The following is a 21222-nucleotide window of genomic DNA, read 5'->3' as shown; positions in this document are numbered from 1 at the left end:
ATATAAGGAAGTCGAATGGTATCGACAAGGTTTCCACTAGAGAAATACTAAATTTGAATAGTCTCAGTAGTAGAAATATACTAGAAAGGGGTGGTTTTACTTTATCACTAGTTGTAGAAATGTGAGAGTGGGCATGATAGTAAGTTCCTTACATATATTAACTCATTTAATTCTCACAACTATTTAATTATTATCACCTCCATGTTGCAAATAAGGCAACTGAGAACTGAGACACAGAGCAATTAAGAAACTTGCCCAAGCTAGTAAGTTGTCATGCTGGGATTTGAAGATGGACAGTCTGCTTTTAGAGCTTGTGTGCATAAACATTGCATGGTGCTGATGGAACCTATGTTAGCTAAATCAGGGAGTACTATGGACACCCTCTTGTTTCAGTTGGAAAAGTGACAAACTGAAATGAGGTGAGGACCTCTTCCCTTAAATAAATCTGGAAGGGGATGCCTAAAACACATGATTTCTGCCCAATAGGGCCAGCAATAGAAAGCTTTGGGTGTTGTTTCAGTTGGGAGAAGAAAGGAGACAGGAAGGTAAAGGTCATTTATTTCTACTAAAGCATAATAAATGTATCAGCTTCATCATCTCTAATTCTTACAACCCGGTAATAATTTTTTTTCAGGGACTTACAGTTTATTGTATCACAAAATTAAAATGAAAACTCTAATAGAAAAATGAATAAAGGAAAAGAACAACTTACATTTTAGAAAATTTCAAATAGCTAATAAACAATGAAAAACATTCAATTTCACTTGCAAACAAAGAAATGAAAGTTAAAATAATGGGATACCATTTTTTACCCATCAAAGTACAACATGTGTTTTGATGGTAATATGCAATGTGTGGGTGAAGTGATCTCTCTCAAGTGCTTCAATTAGAAGTATATATTTTTTATTTCAGCATATTATGGGGGTACAAACGTTTAGGTTATGTATATATAGCTCTGCTCCACCTGAGTCAGAGCTTTAAGTATGTCCATCCCCCAGACAGTGTGCACTGTACCCATTAGGTGTGTATATACCCATCCTCTCCTCCCCCTTCCCATCTGCCCAACACTTGATGAATGTTATGTGCACGTTAAGTGTTGATCAGTTAAAACCAATTTGATGGTGAGCACATGTGGTGCTTATTTTTGCAAGAGTAAGAATTTTGCCTTGAGAAAACTTGAGGCTAAGAGAGTTAAAGAGTTACCCAAGGTCATACAGCCATTCAGTGTCAAAGGTGGGATTTAAAGATAGGTCTCTCTGACTTAAAAACCTCTTTTGATCCCAGGGCTTCATACTGGCCCTTGAAAAACAAATCCTAGGCAATGGTTTGTGAAATTTTCCATTGTAAAAAACCAGACACTGTATGATTAATTTGTACATCATTTCTAATGGGGGGGGGTATCACAAGAGGGAATTGGAGTTATATGTCCTAGTATGCGAATACTCATATTGGCACCAATTTTCTGAGCCACCCAAGACTAATTGGATGCCATCTCTGAACTTTAGCTTCTTAACCTGTACGATGAGTGTAATAACTCCCTCCATCCTTTGGCATTTACTAGCAGTGTGACCTTGGATGAGTTACTCCATTTGTTTATGTCTCAGTCTCCTCAATTAAAAAAGTAAAAAATAAAAATAGCACCTACCTCATAGAATTGTTGTAAAGATCAAATGAATTAATACATGTAAAATTTTTCTTGGCATATAATAAGCACTCTATAAGTATTAGCTGTTATTATTATCATTATTATCATCATGGATCTTGTGAGACCAATACTAGTAACCTACACTCACTCACACAATTACATACCATCCATAGAGTGAACAGTCTCGAAGGCCACAATTTTAGGTATCTCAGGGTTGGACTTCTCCAGAAGTTTCTTTAGGTGGTCAGGGTCATTGTGCCTGAAGACAAACTTGGCTGCTCCACTGTTGCGGATACCTTGGATCATGGAAGCATGATTGCCTGCATCTGAGTAAATCTCACACCCTGAGGAAACAGATGCACAATTTTTAAGTCTCTATATCAGTACTGTCACTTCACTTTGTAGGTCTGACCTGGCAGGGGAAAAGAGCTAACCCTCTCTTCTCTTTGAGGAACCTGCTCTGCTTTCTCCTTCTCTGGAAGCCATTGCAACACGTCTTCCTCCCTTGGAAGGACTTCCCTGACCTGAAATTCTGACCCTTACACCTTTCCCTCCAGTTATTTCTAACCTCAGTCTGGCTTCTGAATGTCTTGGGGTGGAGGAAATTTAATTTACCAGGAAGCTTTAGAGTTTCTTGAGGACAGGACCTAGGTTAATTCTCCTCGATATATAAGATCAAGACTTGGAAAGGATTTTTAACCCAGGGAATGTTTGTTTACTTGGACCAATGCTAGATTCTTCCTGGTCTAGATGAAATCCCACCTCTTATAGGTATCACCTGTCTGCTTATAGTTACAGGTATGGATACTTATAAGGCTTTCCCTGTTGAAATCATCAGCTCATGGCATGTCAGATTTGGGACGGCCATTAGTGATCATGGGATCCAGCCCCATTAGTGTACATGTGAGAAAGCTAAAGTCCAGAGAGGGCAAGGCCCTCTAGGACCTGAGGAATTCAGAGCTTTTTGCTGGGCAATGCTGGGAGGACAGCTGGGGGTTGGGAATTGCCAGAGGGAGTTGATACCTGTACCCCCAAAACTGTACTGCTATCAAGGAACTGTGGCCTTTCATAAGAGTAGTAACTGCTGCTTGAGAAAATGAACCATGGCTTCCTGGATGACATGGCTTGAAGGAAAAGCAGACTAAGAATTTCTTGAGAGCACAAACAACATTTTAAAAAATCTTTCTATCTCTGATATTTAGTATAAGGTTAAGTACATAGTAGATGCTAAGTAAACACATTTTTAATGAATCAATGAATAAACCAATGGCTGATTTATAAGTGAGTGAATGAGTATATGAATGAATATATTACTGAACTAATGAGTGAGAGGAAGGGTGTCAAAAGATGAGGATGAAGAGATATGTAGAAGGCAGATTACTAAGAGCTTTAGAAGCCATGATAAGGAGTTTAGATTTGGTTTTAAGGGCAATGGAGATACATTAGAGGGTTTTGATCAGGGGAATAACAAAGATAAGTTTGCATTTTTAAAGCCATTCTGACTTTTGTGAAGAATATATTGTAGAAGGGCAAAGGTGAAATTTAAAAAAATGATAGTCTAGGCTAGGATGGTGACAGTACAGATGGAATGTAGTTGAATTCTAATGGCTGAGGAGGGGATTGACTGATAAAAGTGTTGAAGATGTTGAGTTTAGTTGGGGCTTATGGGTGACCTCAGAAAAAGTTTTTGAGAAGTGGTGGTGATGTTTACAGTGTACTGAAGAAGAATCAGCAGAAAGTGATGAAGCAGATAGTAAGTGTGGAGACTTGTCTCAAGCAGTTTGCCTGTTACAGGGAGGAGAGAGATAGGGCAATAGCTAAGGAGTGGTGAGGGGTTGAGGCAATGGTTTTGTTTTGTTTTTCAGGATGCAAGAGACTTGAACATGCTTAAGAGAGGGAGAGGCTGAAGATATAGCAGACAGTGAGATAGCTGATAGATCAAGATTTCCAGGGAGGTAGAGGGGAGTATGACACAGAGCATCAGTGGAAGGACTAATCACAAGAAAAAGGACACTTCTTACACTGTGACAGGAGAGAAGGAACGAGGAGAGGACATGTGGAGATGCTTGTGAGTTTTTAGGTACTTTGTGGCTATGAGTTGAGGACATTGCTATCTGGTATCTTCTATTTTCAGTGCTGTAGGAGGTAAGGTCATCTGTTGAGGGTGGAGGGTTAGGAAAGTATGAGAAGGCTGAGGACAATAGGGATTTGGTAGAACTTCCCCAGAGACTTAGAAAACTGACCTGGGAAACAGGATTGCCAGAGGACATAAAGAATCCAACAGAGGTTGGGACTCATGAATTTTTAGTGGCTCTTGTCTGAGCAATTATATGAGCCCAGGATTGACATAGGGAAGGTGGAGAGTTGCATTCATCTGAGGTTGTGGCTGTGATTGAAGGATGACAAGATATATGAAGTGAGGACGTTATTGGTTAGAGAGTGGGAGAGTGGGAAGATGGGATCCAGTGTACAAGTGAAGAGATTGGCTTTAGGTGAAGGAGTGATATGCCTTCCATTGTAAGAGGAAAGAATGAGGGAAGGGTAGATGAATAAGCAAATAAATTTGTAGGCTTGGTGGCAATAAATAAGGAGTTCCTCTGGAGACCATTATCCTAAGTGACGTATCTCAGGAATGGAAAAACAAATACCACATGTCTCACTTATAAGTGGGAGCTAAACAATGGGTATACATTGTTTACCCATACATACAAAGTGGTCATAAAAAGTGATATAATGAACATTAGAAACCAAGAAGGGGGGATGTTAGGTAGCGGGTGAGGGATCAAAAATTACCTATCAGGTACAATGTACACTATTTGGGTGACAGGTTCACTAAAAGCCCTGACTGCATCACTATATAATCCATCCATGTAACAAAAAGCATTTGTACTCCCTAAATCTATCAAAATAACTAGAAAAATAAGGAGTTCCTTTCTGGTGACTTTTGTTTTCTTTGTGAAGTAAAATGTGAGGTTATTTGCTAATTGTGAAGGTGGAAGTAGTCAGAGGTTTTAGAAGAGGGAAGAAAGTTTGAAAAATCTTCTGTGGAGATATAAAAGGACTATGTTTGAGCATTAAGAGCCCAGTTGAATTGGGAGGTGATAAATTTATGGTGTTTCCCTTCTGTGAGGTTGACTGATGCTTCCGAGTAGTGGTCATCTATCTAGGTGTAGAAGGAGAGAAATCAGAGGGGTATAATCATCCAGTGTGAGGATATGCAAGGTGAATAAGAAGGAATGGCAATGGAAGCAAGGGAATTCAGAATAGTGGGAAGGAGCAATGGAGGCAGTGAGACTAGATGCTGTTTTGAAGGACACTAGCGTTTAACAAAGCTCAGGACTTACCTGGCAGGATCTTGGCCAGGGTGAAGAGAGTAGAGTCATTGGCCACAAAGCAAGAGGAGAAGAGCAGGGCTGAGTTCTTCTGGTGCAGCTCAGCCAGTTCCTGCTCAAGTTCCACATGAAACTTACTGGTGCCTGAGATATTGCGGGTGCCACCAGCTCCAGCTCCGTGACGCTGCAGAGTCTCCCTGGCCAGGAGAAAACAGGGGAGACGAGGAGAAGAAAAAGCCCTTGTCAGGCACTGAGGAATTAGGTAGGTTTCCCTTCTCTGATGGGGGTCAACATTGACTTAATGATCCTATATGAACTATGTCCTATGTGGCCAAGTAGAGAGGATGGGAAGGATGGGGAGACTGGATCCTCCTTCTAGGGCTAGAGACACTCAGGAATGGAGAAAGAAGCTAGCTTGAGGTTGAGCAGTTTGGAGGACCTAGAAAAGGTGACATACTATCTCTGGCAATACTAATTCCACAGCTAGATTAAGAGCTCATGGAGAGTGGGCCTTGCTTGGTCTCTCATCCTTCTTTTCCACTGCACTGGATACCCAAGAGTTTGCAAAACATGGTGTGTTGACTGACTTAGTTCATTTCTAAGGAATAAATATGCTGAGGACTTTTGACTAAAGGGCTGCTGGTGGAACCCAGGATTCTACTGTCAGTTCTGCCTTGTCCTTCCATGTGTGGTTTTGCATTTTCTCTGGGTATGTCCCCGCAGCTCATGACTCAGACCCTACTACTCACTGTGTGGCCTGCAAGACCCGAGGGTGCCGACTCATGCCCAGGTAGTCATTACTGCACCAGACAGACACATCTTTTGAGGCCGCAGATGCTTCAGAGAAGTGTTGGGCAAAGGGGTATGCATCAGCCCAGCGGTTCACAGTCTTGAACACACGGTAGGTATGATCCTGTTTCTTCTTCATGATCTTGTCCTTAAAAAACTGGTCATAACCAAAGGTATGGTTTCCTGTAGGAGTAGAGATGGGGATAAAAATAATTCAGTTTAAATTTATTCCTAACTAGTCTATATTTTATCCATATGTTGATTTTGAGTTGTTCAATTCTCCTTCCATGTATTCGTTTATTTACTCAGTCATTGACTTACTGGTCCACATTAACTCTCCACTATTTCATTCAACCATCCCTTTGCCTACTCACTCACTCAGTAATCCATTCCCACATTCACTCAGGCTTTCTACACTTGGTATGGCCTCATCTCTCTTTCTGGGGTTAGTGTGGCATTCTCCTTAATAGAATTACTACTTCCAATGTTAGTGGTAGGAGAATCAACAGAACTAGTTTCTAGTTATCTCTTTGCCACTTCCTAGCTGAGTGAATCCTCTCTTAGTTTTAATTTCCTCATCTTTAGAATGGGGCTAATACTATTTTCCTTGAAGAGTTGTGAGCATCTGATGACAGTATGTAACACACCCAAACTAACATCTGGCACATAGTAGTGGTACTAGTATTACTACTATAGTAATAGTAGTGGTAGCAACACTAATAAAAATAGTTGATATTTACTTATATTATTATAGCCAATATTTAATGAATGCCTAATACATATAAGGCCTTCTTCCAGGAACTTTTTAAATATTATTTCATTTATTACTCATGAAAATCCTATGTGGAAAGTTCTATTAGTGTCTCCATTTTACAGATGAGGGGACTGAGGCATAAAGAGGTTAGGTAATTTGATCAAGGTCATGCAGCAAGTAGGTGTCCAGCAAATAAACAACTCAGAGCCCACTTCCTTAACCACTACCACTACAAAATGGGGCAACTATATTTTCAGGATAGATTGCAATAATATATGCTAACGGGATTGTTAAACTCTAGAACTCTGTACACAAGACAGAAATCATGATTGTTTCAGACAGCAACTTATATGGTTATTGGGGGTGTAAATTGGTAACATCCTTGCTGCAGGGATGTTTGGAAATATGTATCAAGAGTTTTTTAAATATCATTCTGATTGGAGAAAAATTGCAACCATTCCCACTTAGATCTGGAACCACACAAGGATGCCCACTATCCCCACTTCTATTCAACATAGTGCTGAAAGTCCTTGCTACAGCAATTAGACAAGAAAGGGGAATTAAGGGCATCCAAATGGGAGAAGAAGAGATCAAACTCTCACTCTTTGCTGATGATATGATATTATATCTAGAAAACCCAAGAATTCAAACAACAGACTCCTGGAGTTGATAAATGAATTCAGTAAAGTCTCAGGATACAAAATTAATACACAGAAGTCAGAGGCATTTTTATATGCCAATAACAGTCATGCCAAAATTCAAATTTAAAAATGCAGAACCTTTTACAATAGCCTCAAAGAAAATCAAATATCTAGGTATATATTTAACAAAAGAGGTGAGAGACATATACAGGGAGAACTATGAAACACTAAAAAAAGAAATTGTAGAAGATGTAAACAGCTGGAAAATCTACCTTGCTCATAGATTGGTAGAATCAACATTGTTAAAATGCCCATATTACCTAAAGTGATCTACAGAATTAATGCAATCCCTATCAAAGTACCATAATCATTCTCTACAGATTTAGAAAAAATAACTTTATGCTTTGTATGGAACCAGAGAAGACCTTGTGTAACCAAAGCACTCTTAAGCAAAAAGAACAAACTGGGAGGTATCAGTGTACCAGACTTCATGCTGTACTACAAGGCTATAGTAAATAAAACAGTATGGAAATGGCACAAGAATATAGACATAGACCTTTGAAACAGGACTGAGAATCCAGAGGTTAAACCATCCACGTATTGTCATCTAATCTTTGACAAAGCAGACAAAAGTAACACTGGGGAAAAATCCCTTTTTAATAAATGGTGCTGGGAAAACTGGAAAGCTATATGTAGAAGATTGAAACTGGATGCCCACCTCTCACCTCTTGCAAAAATCAATTCTATATGGATAACAGCCTTAAACCTAAGGCATGAAACCTTAGGAATCCTAGAAGAAAATGTAGGGAAGACTCTTTTAGACATTGGCCTAGGCAAAGAATTTATGAAGAAGACCCCCAAAGCAATTACAGAAGCTACAAAAATAAATAAATGGGAACTGATCAAATTAAAAAGCTTCTGCACAGCCAAGGAAACTATCAGAGTGAATAGACAACCTACAGAATGGGAGAAAATATTTGCTCTCTACACATCCGATAAAGGGATGATAACAAGAATCTATATAGAACTCAAAAAATCAATAAGAAAAAATAAAAAAATCAACAAGAAAAAATCAAACAGCCCTATCAATAAATGGGCAAAAGACATGAACAGAAACTTTTCCAAAGAAGACAGAATAATGGCCAGCAAAAAAACAAAAATGCTCAACATCTCTAATCATTAGAGAAATGCAAATCAAAACCACCAATGAGATATATCCTAACTCCAGTAAGATTGGCCTGTATAAAAAAATCTGAAAGCAACAAATGCTGGCGAGGATGTGGAGAGATAGGAACAATCTTCACTGCTGGTGGGACTGCAAATTTAATGCAACTTCTGTGGAAAAGAATTTGGAGATAACTCAAAGAGCTACAAGTAGAACTACCATTTGATCCATCAATATCACTATTAGGCATCTACACAAAGGAACAAAAGTCATTCTATAATAAAGACATCTGCACCCGAATGTTCATGGCAGCACAATTCACTACAGTAAGGATGTGGAAACAACCCAAGTGCCCATCAATCCATGAGTGAATTAATAAAATATGGTACATGTATACAATTGAATACTACTCCATTATAAAAAAAAAAACAATGGTGATCTAGCACCTCTTATATTCTCCTGGATAGAGTTTGACCCTGTCCTCCAAAGTGAGGTATCATAAAAATGGAAGAATAGGCACCACATATACTCTCCATCAAACTGGCACTGACTGATCAACACTAAGGTGTTCACACAGTAGTAAGTAATATTCTTTGGGGGTAGGGGGTTTGGGGTGGGTAAACTCACAACTAAGAACGTGGTGAGCATTGTAGGGGGGAAAGGGCACGTCTCAAACCATGTCTGGGATGTGGCAAAGTCATACCATGTAACCAAAATGTTTGTACCCCCATAATTTCCTGAAATAATAAATAAATAAATAAAATAAACTCCTCGGTAAAAAAAGAGTTTTTTAAGTGCACATACTGACATACCTAAGGAAATATTTGCACCAAATTTAACATACAAATGACTGATATCCAGAATTTATTTTTTTATAACTATGAAAAATTACTATGAAAGATTTCAACCCAGTTGAAAAATGGGCAAAGAATATGAAAAAACAACTCAATAAATGTAGGAAAATATTCCTAACAAGGGAAAATAAAACCGAGAAAACAATTTTTTACCTATAAATTGATAAATATTTAAAACTTTGATAATATCAAGTGCTAGTAAGGTTGTGAGAATATGGATATCCTCCTTGATAACCAGTACAGCCATGTTGGAGGGCTAAGTGGCAATGTTTATTAATATTAAAAATGTGTACACCTTTACACCTCAAGAATTTCCACCTTTGAGTATTTATTCTAGAGAAACACTTGCCTATATGCTCAAGGAGGCACATTCAGGGATGTTTGTTGCACCACCGTGTGTAATAGGAAAAATTGGAAGCAACCAAATAGAGGAATAGCCAAATAATCTCTAGGATATCTATACTGCAAAATATTAGGAAACACTGAAAAGTGAGGTAGATATATATGTATTAACATGGAAGGATCACCAAGGCATATTGTTGAGTAAAAAAATAAGAATGCCACAGAGCAAAATATATAGCAAAACATCATTAGGTAAAAAAACAAAAAAACTGAGTACTATACATTTATATGTATGTAAATGTAATCTAACATGTATGTACATGTAATCCAACATGTAATCTAAACTAGAAGAGTACAAAAAAGTTGGAAACAAATTATAGGTGCTTGATTAACTCAATGAGGTTGTATCCATACTACAGAACACACTTCAACCATTAATAGTTATTATGCAGCTCTATGTTTATGGATGTAGAATGTTGCCCACAACATACTGTTAAGTGAACAATACAGCATTACAAACTCCAAGTAGAATAAGATCACATTTCTAATAAAAACATGTGTGTGGTAAGAGGAGTGGAGGGTGTGTGTGATGTGAATGGTAGAACTCAGAATGATTTAAATATCCATCTTTATACTTTCCTATATCTGCTGAAAAATATTTTACAATGAATCATATTCCTTTTTTGTTAATATAAAATAAAACAAATTTCATCATGAAAATGAATATAAACACATATAAGAGTGGGGAAAAGCTCTCTATGAAGGCTGAGAGTTTTTGAGGAAAGCGTGGAGAAGAAATAATGGAAGGAAGCCTAATATTTAATGAGGCCTCATAAAAAGCTAGAAACATTTCCATAAATGTAATTTTATTTTCTCCTCATGGTAACTTGTTGAGATAGGTATTAAAATCACACTGAAGGAAAGTGACTTACTTGCCAAAGTACACAGATCCAGCAACTGCCAGCATTAAAATTTAAACTCAGATTCCCTTTTGTTCCAAAGTCCTTTCATGCTCTTTCCTCTACTCTGTCAGAAGCCCTTTTAGATCTTCTTCCCTATTCTGATCCCATTTATTTCCACCTCAGCAAACTAACCAAGCATATTGTTCTGAATCAGGTGTGTGACCTTCCCTGAAATCTGCTCTTGCTCCTGGGGGACTGGAGAATGGTTTCCTCAGGCTGATTGAGGCCAGGGAGCTGGGCAGCTCTGAAAGGAAGTGTGGGATTCATTGGCCACAAAGAGAGGGGGATAAAAAGAAAGCATGTATTGTTCTCTTTAAGCTCAATGCAGTATATGAAAATTCAAGCTTATAAACTAAGGCAAGCCTTCTGGAGAGAGGAGAAATCTTCTGCAAAGTAGGCTCCTATTCATCTCCCTGAGTGGAGACTCCTATAATGTCAGGAAATCTCCCATAAGGTGAATCACACTTCTCCCCACTAAGATTTTCCCTTGAGTGAGGTAACTGGGGCAGCCATGCTGGGTCCTACACTTGGGAAGTAGATGTAGAGCAGTGCACCTAACTCTTTTTTTTTTTTTTTTTTTTTTTTAATTATTTTTTTTTATTTTGGCATATTATGGGGGTACAGATTTTAAGGTTTCAATAAATGCCCATTTCCCCCCCTCCCCCCAAAAGTCTGAGTCTCCATCATGACCATCCCCCAGATGGTGCACATCTCACTCACTATGTATGTATATACCCGCCCCCCTCCCCCCTCCCACCTGCCCAATGCACCTAACTCTTATTTTCGAAACATCATTTCAAAATTCTGGTCCTTAACAATATCCCCAAAGGGCCTATGAAATATGTCAACAGTGTGGCCATCTCTCAAGAGTAATTATCTTGGGTGATCTGCATCAGTTGAGTTGAGCTGGAGTTCCACCCTTCTAAAGGATGTACCTACTCCTAACCTTTTATGTTTCATGCAAATCCAGATTCTCATAGAATAGTATTGCTTAAACATGGGAACCCAGACTGTTGGGATCTATTTAGCCACCTGAAAGAAGAGAGGCAGAATTTTAGAGGACTCATCTTAGACTGATGTCTGAAAGTTACAGGAGCCTGTGCATAAGTGTGTGTTTGGAAGGGTGTGCTTCAGTATATAGTCTAACCTATTGCCTATCATGGCTCCCCTGTAAAAGACTAGACTACTCATCATGGGATGTGCATTAAGATGCCCTTGGATTAGCCTAGCTCAGGACTGTGATGAAGTGGGTTCAAGAATTAGGTTGCATAAAGTGGAACTTGACTCCAACCTGTCTTGAAAGCCTTCACATCCTCCTGGACTTCTGGAGCTGCCTTCTGCACAATCTTGCTCTTCCCATCCTGGAGTTCTGACAGCATGAAGGGACAGTGGCCCTTGGCCCAAGATGGAGAGTCTATACAAAAGTAAGAGAGTAATTGGGGTTGCATTTCTAGCTATAAGTTCAGTTCAATAATGGTTACTGAGATTTACTGAATCCCAAAGCCCTAGCTCAGGCTATGGTACAGACACACAGATAGATGAGTCTGGTCTCTGTGCTAGAGGAGCTTCTAAGATGGTGAGAATGGCACATGCTGAAGACACATTGTGAACAGTGCTGGGATGGGAGGGAGGACAAGGGCTATGGAAGTCCAGAAGAGGGAGGGGGCATGATCCAAAATTGGAATTGGACAAGCTGGAATTGGGAGGTCTAGGCAGGCTTCACAGAGGATATGATGCCAAAGCTTAGTGTCAAATGAGAAATATGAGATACTCTGGTACAGGGTATGGGAGAAGTAATTTGACAGGATCAAAGGCACAGAATCTTGAGAAAATAGGATTGATTCAGGCAATTTTAAGTAGTTTCAGCATGGTTAGAGTATAGTGTGTGGAGAGAATGGGAGTGAGACTCTCTAGAGAACCTGGTAGAAGACAGATCCTGGGTATATTTTGGGGCAAGTTCATCTTACCTTGACACTTTTCACATGAACCCTCCTATTAGGCAATGATGGCCTATATGACTTGTAACCTTGTCCATAGGACCCAGACATACTTCCCTTTTGCCAGCAGCCTCTTCTTACCTCCCCCAGCCTTTGTTGCCTTAAGATGGATTTGAGAACAAATTGGTCCTTGGGTAGCCAAAATAGGACAGCGTCCAATACCAAACAGGAACTGATGAGTCTTCACTACCTTGCCTAGGAGGCCTGTGGGGCCCCGGGCAAGCACTGGACAGTACTGTAGCAACATGGCTGCTGCCACCATCTTGAACCCAAAGTCCTGCAGAAGATATAGAAGAGATGAGATTCCATCATGAAAGTGAGCCAAAAGCGAAGGGTCATTCCTGTGTTTGATCTTTTGTCTTTAGTTTCCCACCCAAAGCTTGCTGCCCTCCTCAGAGATAGATGCCTTTATTGTCCTTCCAGGGAAAGAACTTCTTTCCTAATGTTAAAATGTACCAATGGGGCATCAGAGAGGAAGAAATAAGAAACTGACCACTAGACAAAGGGCTGAAGGAAAGACTTCTAACTGGAAGCCAAAAAGCCTGGATTCTGAGTCAGAGTCTGCCACTGACCCATTCTGTTTTGGTGAGGATCACTGAAGTGTATTTGTGTATGGCGGGATGAGAGTTGACAATCCACCCACCCTTTAATCAATATTTAAGACCAAGAATCTTTCTAAGAATATTGGCCTTAGCAAAGTGAAGATTTAGCCTGCTAATGCAAACAGATGCCATTGACTAGAGCTCCTGAGGCTTTGCCCAGAGACTTTCCTGAGCAAGCTCAGCCAGAGAGAGAGAAGGAGCTTGAGGCCATAGGTACCAAGAGATCCAGAGAACAGGAAGAAAGGGCAGGCCCAGGTCCTAAAGACTATGTTCCATCAGGCTGGTGTTTTGCTGTCTTTGAATTTGCATCTGGATTTTGGATAAGTACAGATAAAGGAGGAGATGAAAGCAAATCCCAGGGAGCTAGAAGACAAGGCACAAAGACATAGTCTATGGGTTAGTGAAAGAGGCAGAGGCCAAGACAGAGGAGAGAAAGGGGACAGAGTGAAGATCAGAAAAAGAAAAAACAAATGGCACATAAGTATTAATAAATATTTATTGAATTTGGGAGTAAATTAATGAATGAACAGAGTCTTAAATGGGGAAAAGAAAAGGGCAGTAGGGAAAGTTGTTAGAAGAAAAAAAATTTTAGGAAAGATAAAGGATTAAAGTAGAGAGAGAATAAAGGTGTGGTGGTAGTGGTGGAGTTAGAAGAACAGAAATTGAGGAAGAGAAATAGATCAAAGCCAGAGGTAAAGGGGACAGAGTAAAGATGAGAACAGACATGGGGAGAGGGACTATTTTGGAAAGACAGAGGACAAGAGGATGATGAAAAATACAGAATGATAAGGAAAGAGACAGAGGGGTATCATATAGTGGTAGAGGCAGATGTAGACAGGTGCAAAAGGAACATGAGGAAAGACATAATGGAGACTAAAGGAATATACAAAGATTCCTAAAACTCAGAGAAGAAGAGGAGAAAATCCAGCAGGGGCAGACAGTTAGCCAGGCAGAAAGATAAAAGGAGAAATGCTGCCAGAGAATGGGGAGGGTTAAGCAACAAACAAAATTTCAGGGAAATGGAGCATGGGCCTATTGAAGGAGATGAGAAAGACACTGAGGGACAGAGAGAAGAGAGTGGAGAAAATGATAAGATCAAAGGATAGAGACAGAGAGGTGGCTTAAAGAGGAGATGAGGGTTGTGAGGAGGGAAGGCTGAGAGATACCAAAGGAAGGATAGCTAGAGAGAGCAAGAGGAAGAAACAGACTGAAATAAAAAGGGCAAATTGGAAAGCCAGAGTCAAAGGGTGAGACAACATAAGGGACAGTACAATGGGAGAGATACGGGGGAATTTGGGAGGACTAAGGCCTTGGCACTGCCAACAAAGCTACTGAGTAGACTCTAATAGAACCCTGAATACCTAAAGCCTTATGTTATGAGGGAAGGGCGAGCAGGAGGAGCTCATGGCTTTGTCCTCACATGGCAACCTCCTTCACCTCCCTCTCTTCCCGATCTCATAGAGCAAGCACCCTCCCCATATCTCACAAAACAATCTCTTCCCATTTTTCCATCCCAGAGCATACTTCTCCCACTCTCATAGGCTGTCACAGCAATCTGGGTTGGTATGTGGAGCCAAGGCATGTAGGCCCTGAAATTGGAAAAGGAAGGATTATTGTTGAAAGGACTAAATGAAATAATCCATGTTAAGCCTTTAGGATAGTGCCTGGCAACATAGTAAGTGTTCAATACATGTTAGCTTTTCTTATTTAAATTCCAACTCTCCAAACTCCCTTGTTGGACATTCTTGCACAAGTCTCTCTGGGTCTTGACTTTCATCAGCAATCAAGTGTGAGGTAAATTATACCTACCTGACATGGTAGGTAATGAATTGGATCCATTGTCTACTTCACATCTGAAGATAGGGGTTTCCCTTCCCCTGCCTGGCTGCGAAAGTTAAAGCACTTGAGGCTGAGCCTGCAGAACATAGATAAATCTCCCAGAGTTTATCACTATTGGGGTATGACTACTCCCCAAGCTGAGACCAGGGCGTGGTAGAGAACAGAAGCCGCTTCCTGGAATCATGTCTGAGCATCTGGCTGGGGCTGGCCCTAGCTTTTGGTGGTGAGGAGAGGTGGATGGGCCAGTGAGAGGCAGGCAAGGCAGATGGCCAGAATCTAGGCTCCTGCAAACTCCTTCTCCCAACATCAATACTGACAACAATAATGACAACATTAGAGTATTTAGTGGGAAGGAAAAACCTCAAAATTAAAGGCAAAGTCCAGTCTTGCCTTGGGATAATTGAAGATTAAGGCCTATTCCCCATGTATAAAAAAAAAAAAGAAGTTCAATATACTCATAATATCTAAAGGGTTTTAGGCCATGATATGCTCATTGTCCTGGGAAAATAAAGACCACTGCTTGGAATTTATTGAATTCTTAAGTTCTTTCAAGCTCCAGTTCCCATTTCTCCTCTTCTGATACTTCTTTCCTAGAATTTGTCCTGCTTCACTCTGCTTGGCCATCATTATGACCCATGACTTTCTAGTCTAGTCACCTTGGGCTTGGTTTCCATTCCATCTCACTACCTACCATGAAACTGGAGTGAGTAAAATGGAATCAAGGAAACATTTTAGGCAATTTAGGGTATTGAGAGCATAGGCTCTGGAGCCAGACTACTTGGATTTGAATCCTGGCTCCATCATTCATTAGCTTTGGGACTTTAGAAAACTCACTACCCTGCTCTATATCTTATATCAGTAAAATTAACAAGGATTATCTGTTTCATAGGAACATTGTGAAGATTCCATAAGATAATCCATACAAACCATTTAGAAGAGTAGCCATCCCAGAATGAACACCGATAAATTGTTAGCTATTATTGTTTTTCTGTTTTCTATGTAGGGAAAGTGAAGGTACAGCCAAAGGAAGTCACGTCATGAATATACCAGGCCAGGCCTGAACAGCTAAACTTCTCTCAATCCTGTCACAATTTACTACATGAACTTGGGTTCTGTACTTTCCCTCTCTGGGCATTAGTTTCTCCACATATGTTAGATTACATTATTTCAGAAATTCCATATGATTCTGATAGTCAAACACTCACAGAGCCCTCACTCTGCCAGGCCCTATTATAAATGCTTCACATGCACTGACTTTGTTAATCTTCATGTCAACCTTTTGATGGGGACACTGAGGCTCCAGAAGTTTAAGTAACCTGTTCAGGTCATAGAATGAGTAAGTAGGAGAAGCAGGATTTGAACCTCCAGAGGCCACTAACTTTACCCCTATGGATCCATTATTCAAATATTACTACATATTTTCTTGACTGAGGGTCTGACTCCAGACATCCCCTTGTTGCACTAACATAGGCCCCTTTCCAGGACATTTGCTTTTTGTGACCAAAGGCCTTTACTAAAGCAACTGAAGTGGAATTTCAGGTACTGTTGAATATTCATTCATTTATTCATTCTACCATTTAACAATATATGCACCCATTGTGTGATAATGCTCTCCAGGAATCTTCTTAAAACAATGCTTTCAACCAGAGATGGTGAAATTTCAGGCCAAATGACAGATCACTACTCAAAGGTTTTCCCTGTACCTTCAAAATCCTCTCTCATGTCAGCATCCAATCTACAGTCCCCAGAGGTCAAAGGGGCCAACCACAACTCTACCTCAACAGAGAGCCAGAAACCACACATCGCAGCATTCCTTGCCCTCCCTCCTTTTGTGACTTGCTTTGCAAGAATCAGTTAAGTCTGGAGAGGAAGTGGTCACTTCTCTTCAGAAGTTGGAAACATCAGGTCTTACTGCCCTTTCTAGCAGCCTTTCCCAACCACTGAAGAATCATACAGAATCTTAGATACCTCCAATCAGAGAATCATAAATTCATAGAAACAAAAAACTTAAAAGGCCACAAAATCAAAAGTAGAAAGGGTAGTAGAAATCACAGATCAAACCTTTTCTTCAGAAGGTGAATGATTTGCCTAGTGTCTCACAGTACATTAGGGTGTGAATACAAGTCTGTTGACTTTCTGCATAGTGACACTACATTCCTCTTCCACTTTCTCCCCTTATTTCTGATAATTGTTCATCTCTCAATTCCCTCACTTCTCTCCTTACTAAATTCATCATTCCCATCTCCCCCTCATCCCCTTAGTTATCCTCCCTAGCTCTGGCCTCCAAGGCTCTGACCCACTGAGCACTGCTATCAGCCCAGCAGGGAGAGAGAGTCAAAGGGAGGAGGAATGGAGAATTGCAGGAAGAAATATTAAGACATCTTTCTTCACAGAGAAGTAGAGAAGGAGAGGAAGAGACAGACAGAAACATGGAGACTGAAAGATACAGAGTTCAAGAAAGAGGAGAGAGAAATTTAGAGGAAAAAATACAGTGAGAACTTAGAGGAGGGAAAAATAAGAGAAAGTGAGAGCGTAAGAGAGTAAGAAGTGAAGTTAGTAAAGACTAAGAAAAGAGAAAAAACAAGGAAAAAAGAGACAGAGGAAAGCTGAAAACAAGGGAAGACACAGGAAGAAACATAAGGAGAGAAAAAAAGATAATGACAAAGAAACAGGTCCTAAGAAACAGACAAAGGGAAAGTGAGATCTAATCAGGCCAGAGTAAGTGTGTGCAGCCTTGAGGTGGGCAGGCAGAACAGAGAATGTGCCAGGCTGAAAGCAGCTCTTACCTGTTGCCCTGCACTGAGGACGAACGAACCATGGGTGGGTGCTGTTGGTTAGGACCTGGTATTTATCCCTACCACTGGCTCAGCTCCACCCATCCTGCCTTCTGCTGGCCTGGCCCTGCATTGGCCCCAAAGGTATCTCAGGCCCTTGCTAGAGATAAAACCCAAAGTAGTCTCTTGTCTCCCCCACCACACCCCCAGCTCTGGCTCTTCTCTGTTTTCTTTCTCTTCTCTCTCTGCAATAGTAAAATGAGCTAGCTCATTAGGGCTTTGGAATCAGACCATCTGTGTAGAGAGCTAGGGCACCTTGAGCAAAACAACCTCTCTGACCCTTGGTCTTCTCAACTGCAAAAGAAGGGTTATAAAACACAGAAGCGACTGTAGCATAAGTGGGAAGGGCTCTGGAGTCCAACCAAGTATATATGTTGGGTATGGTTTTCCACCTGTTTATGTCCTCTGCTATTTCCTTCCTCGCTGTTTCATAGTTCTCCCTGTAGAGGTCTTTTGCCTCCTTAGTTAAATATATTCCTAGGTATTTTATTTTCTTTGTTGCTATTGTGAAGGGTATTGAGTCTTTGATTTGGTTCTCAGTTTGACTGTTGTTGGCATATAGGAATGCTACTGATTTCTGTACATTGCTTTTGTAACCTGAGACTTTGCTGAATTTGTATATAATTTCCAGCAGTCTCATGGCAGAATCCATGGGGTTTTCTAGATCTAAGGTCATATTGCCGGCAAAGAGTGATAATTTGACCTCTTCTGCCCCTATTTGGATGCCCATGATTTCCTTCTCTTGTTTGATTGCTCTGCCTAAGACTTTCAGCACTATTTTGAATAGAAGTGGTAATAGAGAGCAATCTCGTGTGGTTCCAGTTCTAAGCGGGAATGCTTTCAATTTTTAATCTTCCATAAGGTTGTTCAGTTTTGTTCTGGAAGCTAGTTAAGTTCTTGTTGGTCCTTTAGGTCTTGTCAGGCTTGCTTTTATTCTTTTTTTAGAGTGGGTATGTATCAATTTTGAACTTAGTTCTAGGGCTTACATTTTTTCTAGGACATGTTAGTTATTCCTAATGCTTAATGTTACTGGGTCTAAATTGAATGTCCATCATGCTCAGTAAGGTCTCTGCACTCAGCGCCTGTCTGTCATAGACTTCTTGAAGTCTTGTCCTTTCTAAGTATTTGTATTCCCTCATGCCCATATTGCATGGCAGTGTGCATATGTGTGACTTTCTTGTGTTTGTGCTATCCCATTGAGAGGGAAACATCTAATTAGGTATGTGGGATATCAGTACCATTGTGTAACATTGAAATGAGCATGTGTGTGTGTTAGTCTGTTTTGTGCTGCTATAACAGAATACCAGAGACTGGATAATTTATAGAGAACAGAAACTTATTTCTTACAGTTCTGGAGGCTGGGAAGTCCAAGGTCAAGGTGCTAGTGTCTGATTTGCTGAGAACCTTCTTGTTCCATGCTCACATGGATGAACGCAGAAAAGCAATGGGGAGTGAACCCACTCCTACAAGTTCTTTTTATAGCAGCATTAATCCGTTCATGAAGGGGGAGGCAGTGTGTAACATAGATTCTTTTTGTATTATAACTCAGTAAGCATGAATGAACTTGTGCATGTGAGGAAATAAAAATATTTAATATTTTTAATATCTAAACAAATTTCTACAAATCTGAATGTAGAATATCAAATGTATGCATTATACTTTGTTATGGACTGAATGTTCATGCCTCCCCCCAAATTCATATGTTGAAGCCCTGACCCTGAATGTGGCTGTATGAGGAGATGGGGCCTCTAAGGAAGTGCTATGTTTTAAATGTTTGCATGCCCTCCAAAATTCATGTTAAAAATTAATCCCCAGTACAACAGTAGTAAGAGATATGGCCTTTAAAAGGTGAATAGGCCATGAAGGCTACACCCTCATGAGTGGTATAAATGCCTGATAAAAGGGTTTGAGGGGGAAAGTTCAACCTTTCTGTCCCTTCTGCCATGGGAGGACACAGCATTCATCCCCTCTGGAGGATGCAGCAACAAGGTGTCATCTTGGAAGCAGAGAGCAGCTCTCACCAGACACTGAATCTGCTGGTGCTTTGATCTTGGATCCTATCAAGATCAAGCCTTCCCAGCCTCCAGAACTATGAGAAATAAATTTCCATTTTTAATAAATTACCCAGTCTGTAGTACTCTATTATAGCAGCACAAATGGACTAAGTTAGAAATTTGTGCCAGGAGTGGGCTGATACTATAACAAATACTTAAAAATGTGGACTCAGCATTGGAACTGGGTAATGGGTAGAGGCTGGAAGAATTTGGAGGAATAAGCTAGGAAAAGATTATATTGCTGTGAATAGACTGTAAAAGGTAGTTCTGATGAGGGCTCAGAAGAAGAGGAGAGCTGTAGACAGAGCCTCAATTTTTAAAAAAAATACTTAAGTGGTTGTGATCAGAATGTTGGTGGAAATATGGACAGCAAAAGGCCATTCTGATGAAGTCTTAGGTGGAAATGAGTAATATCTTATTGGAAACTGTATTGGCTGAATTGTGTCTGTGTCCTAGCATTTTATGGAAGGCAGAACTGAAGAGTGATAAACTAGAATATTTGGTGGAAGAAATATGTAAGCAAAGTATTCAGGATACTGCATAGCTTCTCTTAAATGCTTACAGTAAAATGCAAGAAGAGAGAAATGATTCAACACATTGACTGCCACACTATAAAAAAATTTTTTCCCCTGGAGCCAGGGTGTTTTATTAAAATGAAATGATCCTTTCTAATTTGTTTTTTTTATTGTTTTCTGTGCATGAATTATATGCAATGCAGTCCACATTTTTAGAATTAAATTGTCAGTATTAATTGTAACAATATTAACATCAACAAGTAAGATTTTCATGAACAAACTACAAGGTTTTGTTTTGCAAGGCCCTAACTCAAAACTATCCTGAGTTAAATACAACTCACATGGCAGTCAATGTGTTAAACATAAAATTTATAATTACAAAGGAAGCAAAACTTAATGATTTGGAAAATTCTCAGCTTGGCCATGTAAATAATAAAAAATCATGTTTAGAATAGAAAACCAAGAGATTGTTTGATAAGGAGATTATTGTGGCTATTAATAGAAGAAAGCCAGGTGCCAGTCATCAGGACAATGGCAGAATGACCCTGAAGGCATTTTAGAGATCTCTGAGGTGGTCTCTCCTATCACAAGTCCAGAGTGCTAAGGCCTTGAGGCATAAAATTTTCAGAGGAGGGGCCCAGGGTGACTGAGGAATCCCAGGGTTCATTGTGCAGGGATGCCTCAAGTCTCTGTTTCCTGCATTCCAGTGAAGTGGTCCTTTAACACCCCAGCTGTGGCTCAAGAGGGCCAAGGTGTGGCTCTGGTTGTCACTCTGAAGGGCACAAGCCATAAGTCTTTACAGTTTCTATATGATGCTAACTCTGCAGGCACACAGAGTTTATGAGCAGTGGAGGCATGGCTGCCTCCACCTGCATTTCAAAGGATGTCTCAGAGAGC

General features: G+C 40.1%; 1 protein-coding gene across 2 annotated transcripts in view; it reads right to left on the bottom strand.

Annotated features, from left to right (window-relative positions):
- Nucleotides 1–21222, bottom strand: part of ALAS2 (5'-aminolevulinate synthase 2) — a 98364-nt gene that overhangs the window by 7755 nt on the left and 69387 nt on the right. The window contains exons 1-7 of one of the 2 annotated variants that reach the window (XM_012748421.2): nucleotides 17709–17750; nucleotides 14608–14672; nucleotides 12563–12758; nucleotides 11776–11898; nucleotides 5727–5949; nucleotides 4990–5174; nucleotides 1810–1989 (exon numbers count right to left, since the gene is read on the bottom strand). In XM_012748421.2, coding sequence (XP_012603875.1) covers nucleotides 1810–1989; nucleotides 4990–5174; nucleotides 5727–5949; nucleotides 11776–11898; nucleotides 12563–12758; nucleotides 14608–14622 — 922 coding nt within the window. In that variant the 5' untranslated portion in view covers nucleotides 14623–14672; nucleotides 17709–17750. Of the gene's footprint in view, nucleotides 1–1809; nucleotides 1990–4989; nucleotides 5175–5726; nucleotides 5950–11775; nucleotides 11899–12562; nucleotides 12759–14607; nucleotides 14673–17708; nucleotides 17751–21222 lie in introns of those variants that run through there. The other variant, XM_075999875.1, reaches the window with a different exon arrangement.

Source organism: Microcebus murinus, unplaced genomic scaffold, assembly GCF_040939455.1.
Source record: "Microcebus murinus isolate Inina unplaced genomic scaffold, M.murinus_Inina_mat1.0 scaf021_hap2_Mmur4.0, whole genome shotgun sequence".
NCBI lineage: Eukaryota > Metazoa > Chordata > Mammalia > Primates > Cheirogaleidae > Microcebus > Microcebus murinus.
This window is presented reverse-complemented; position numbering and strand designations above follow the sequence as displayed.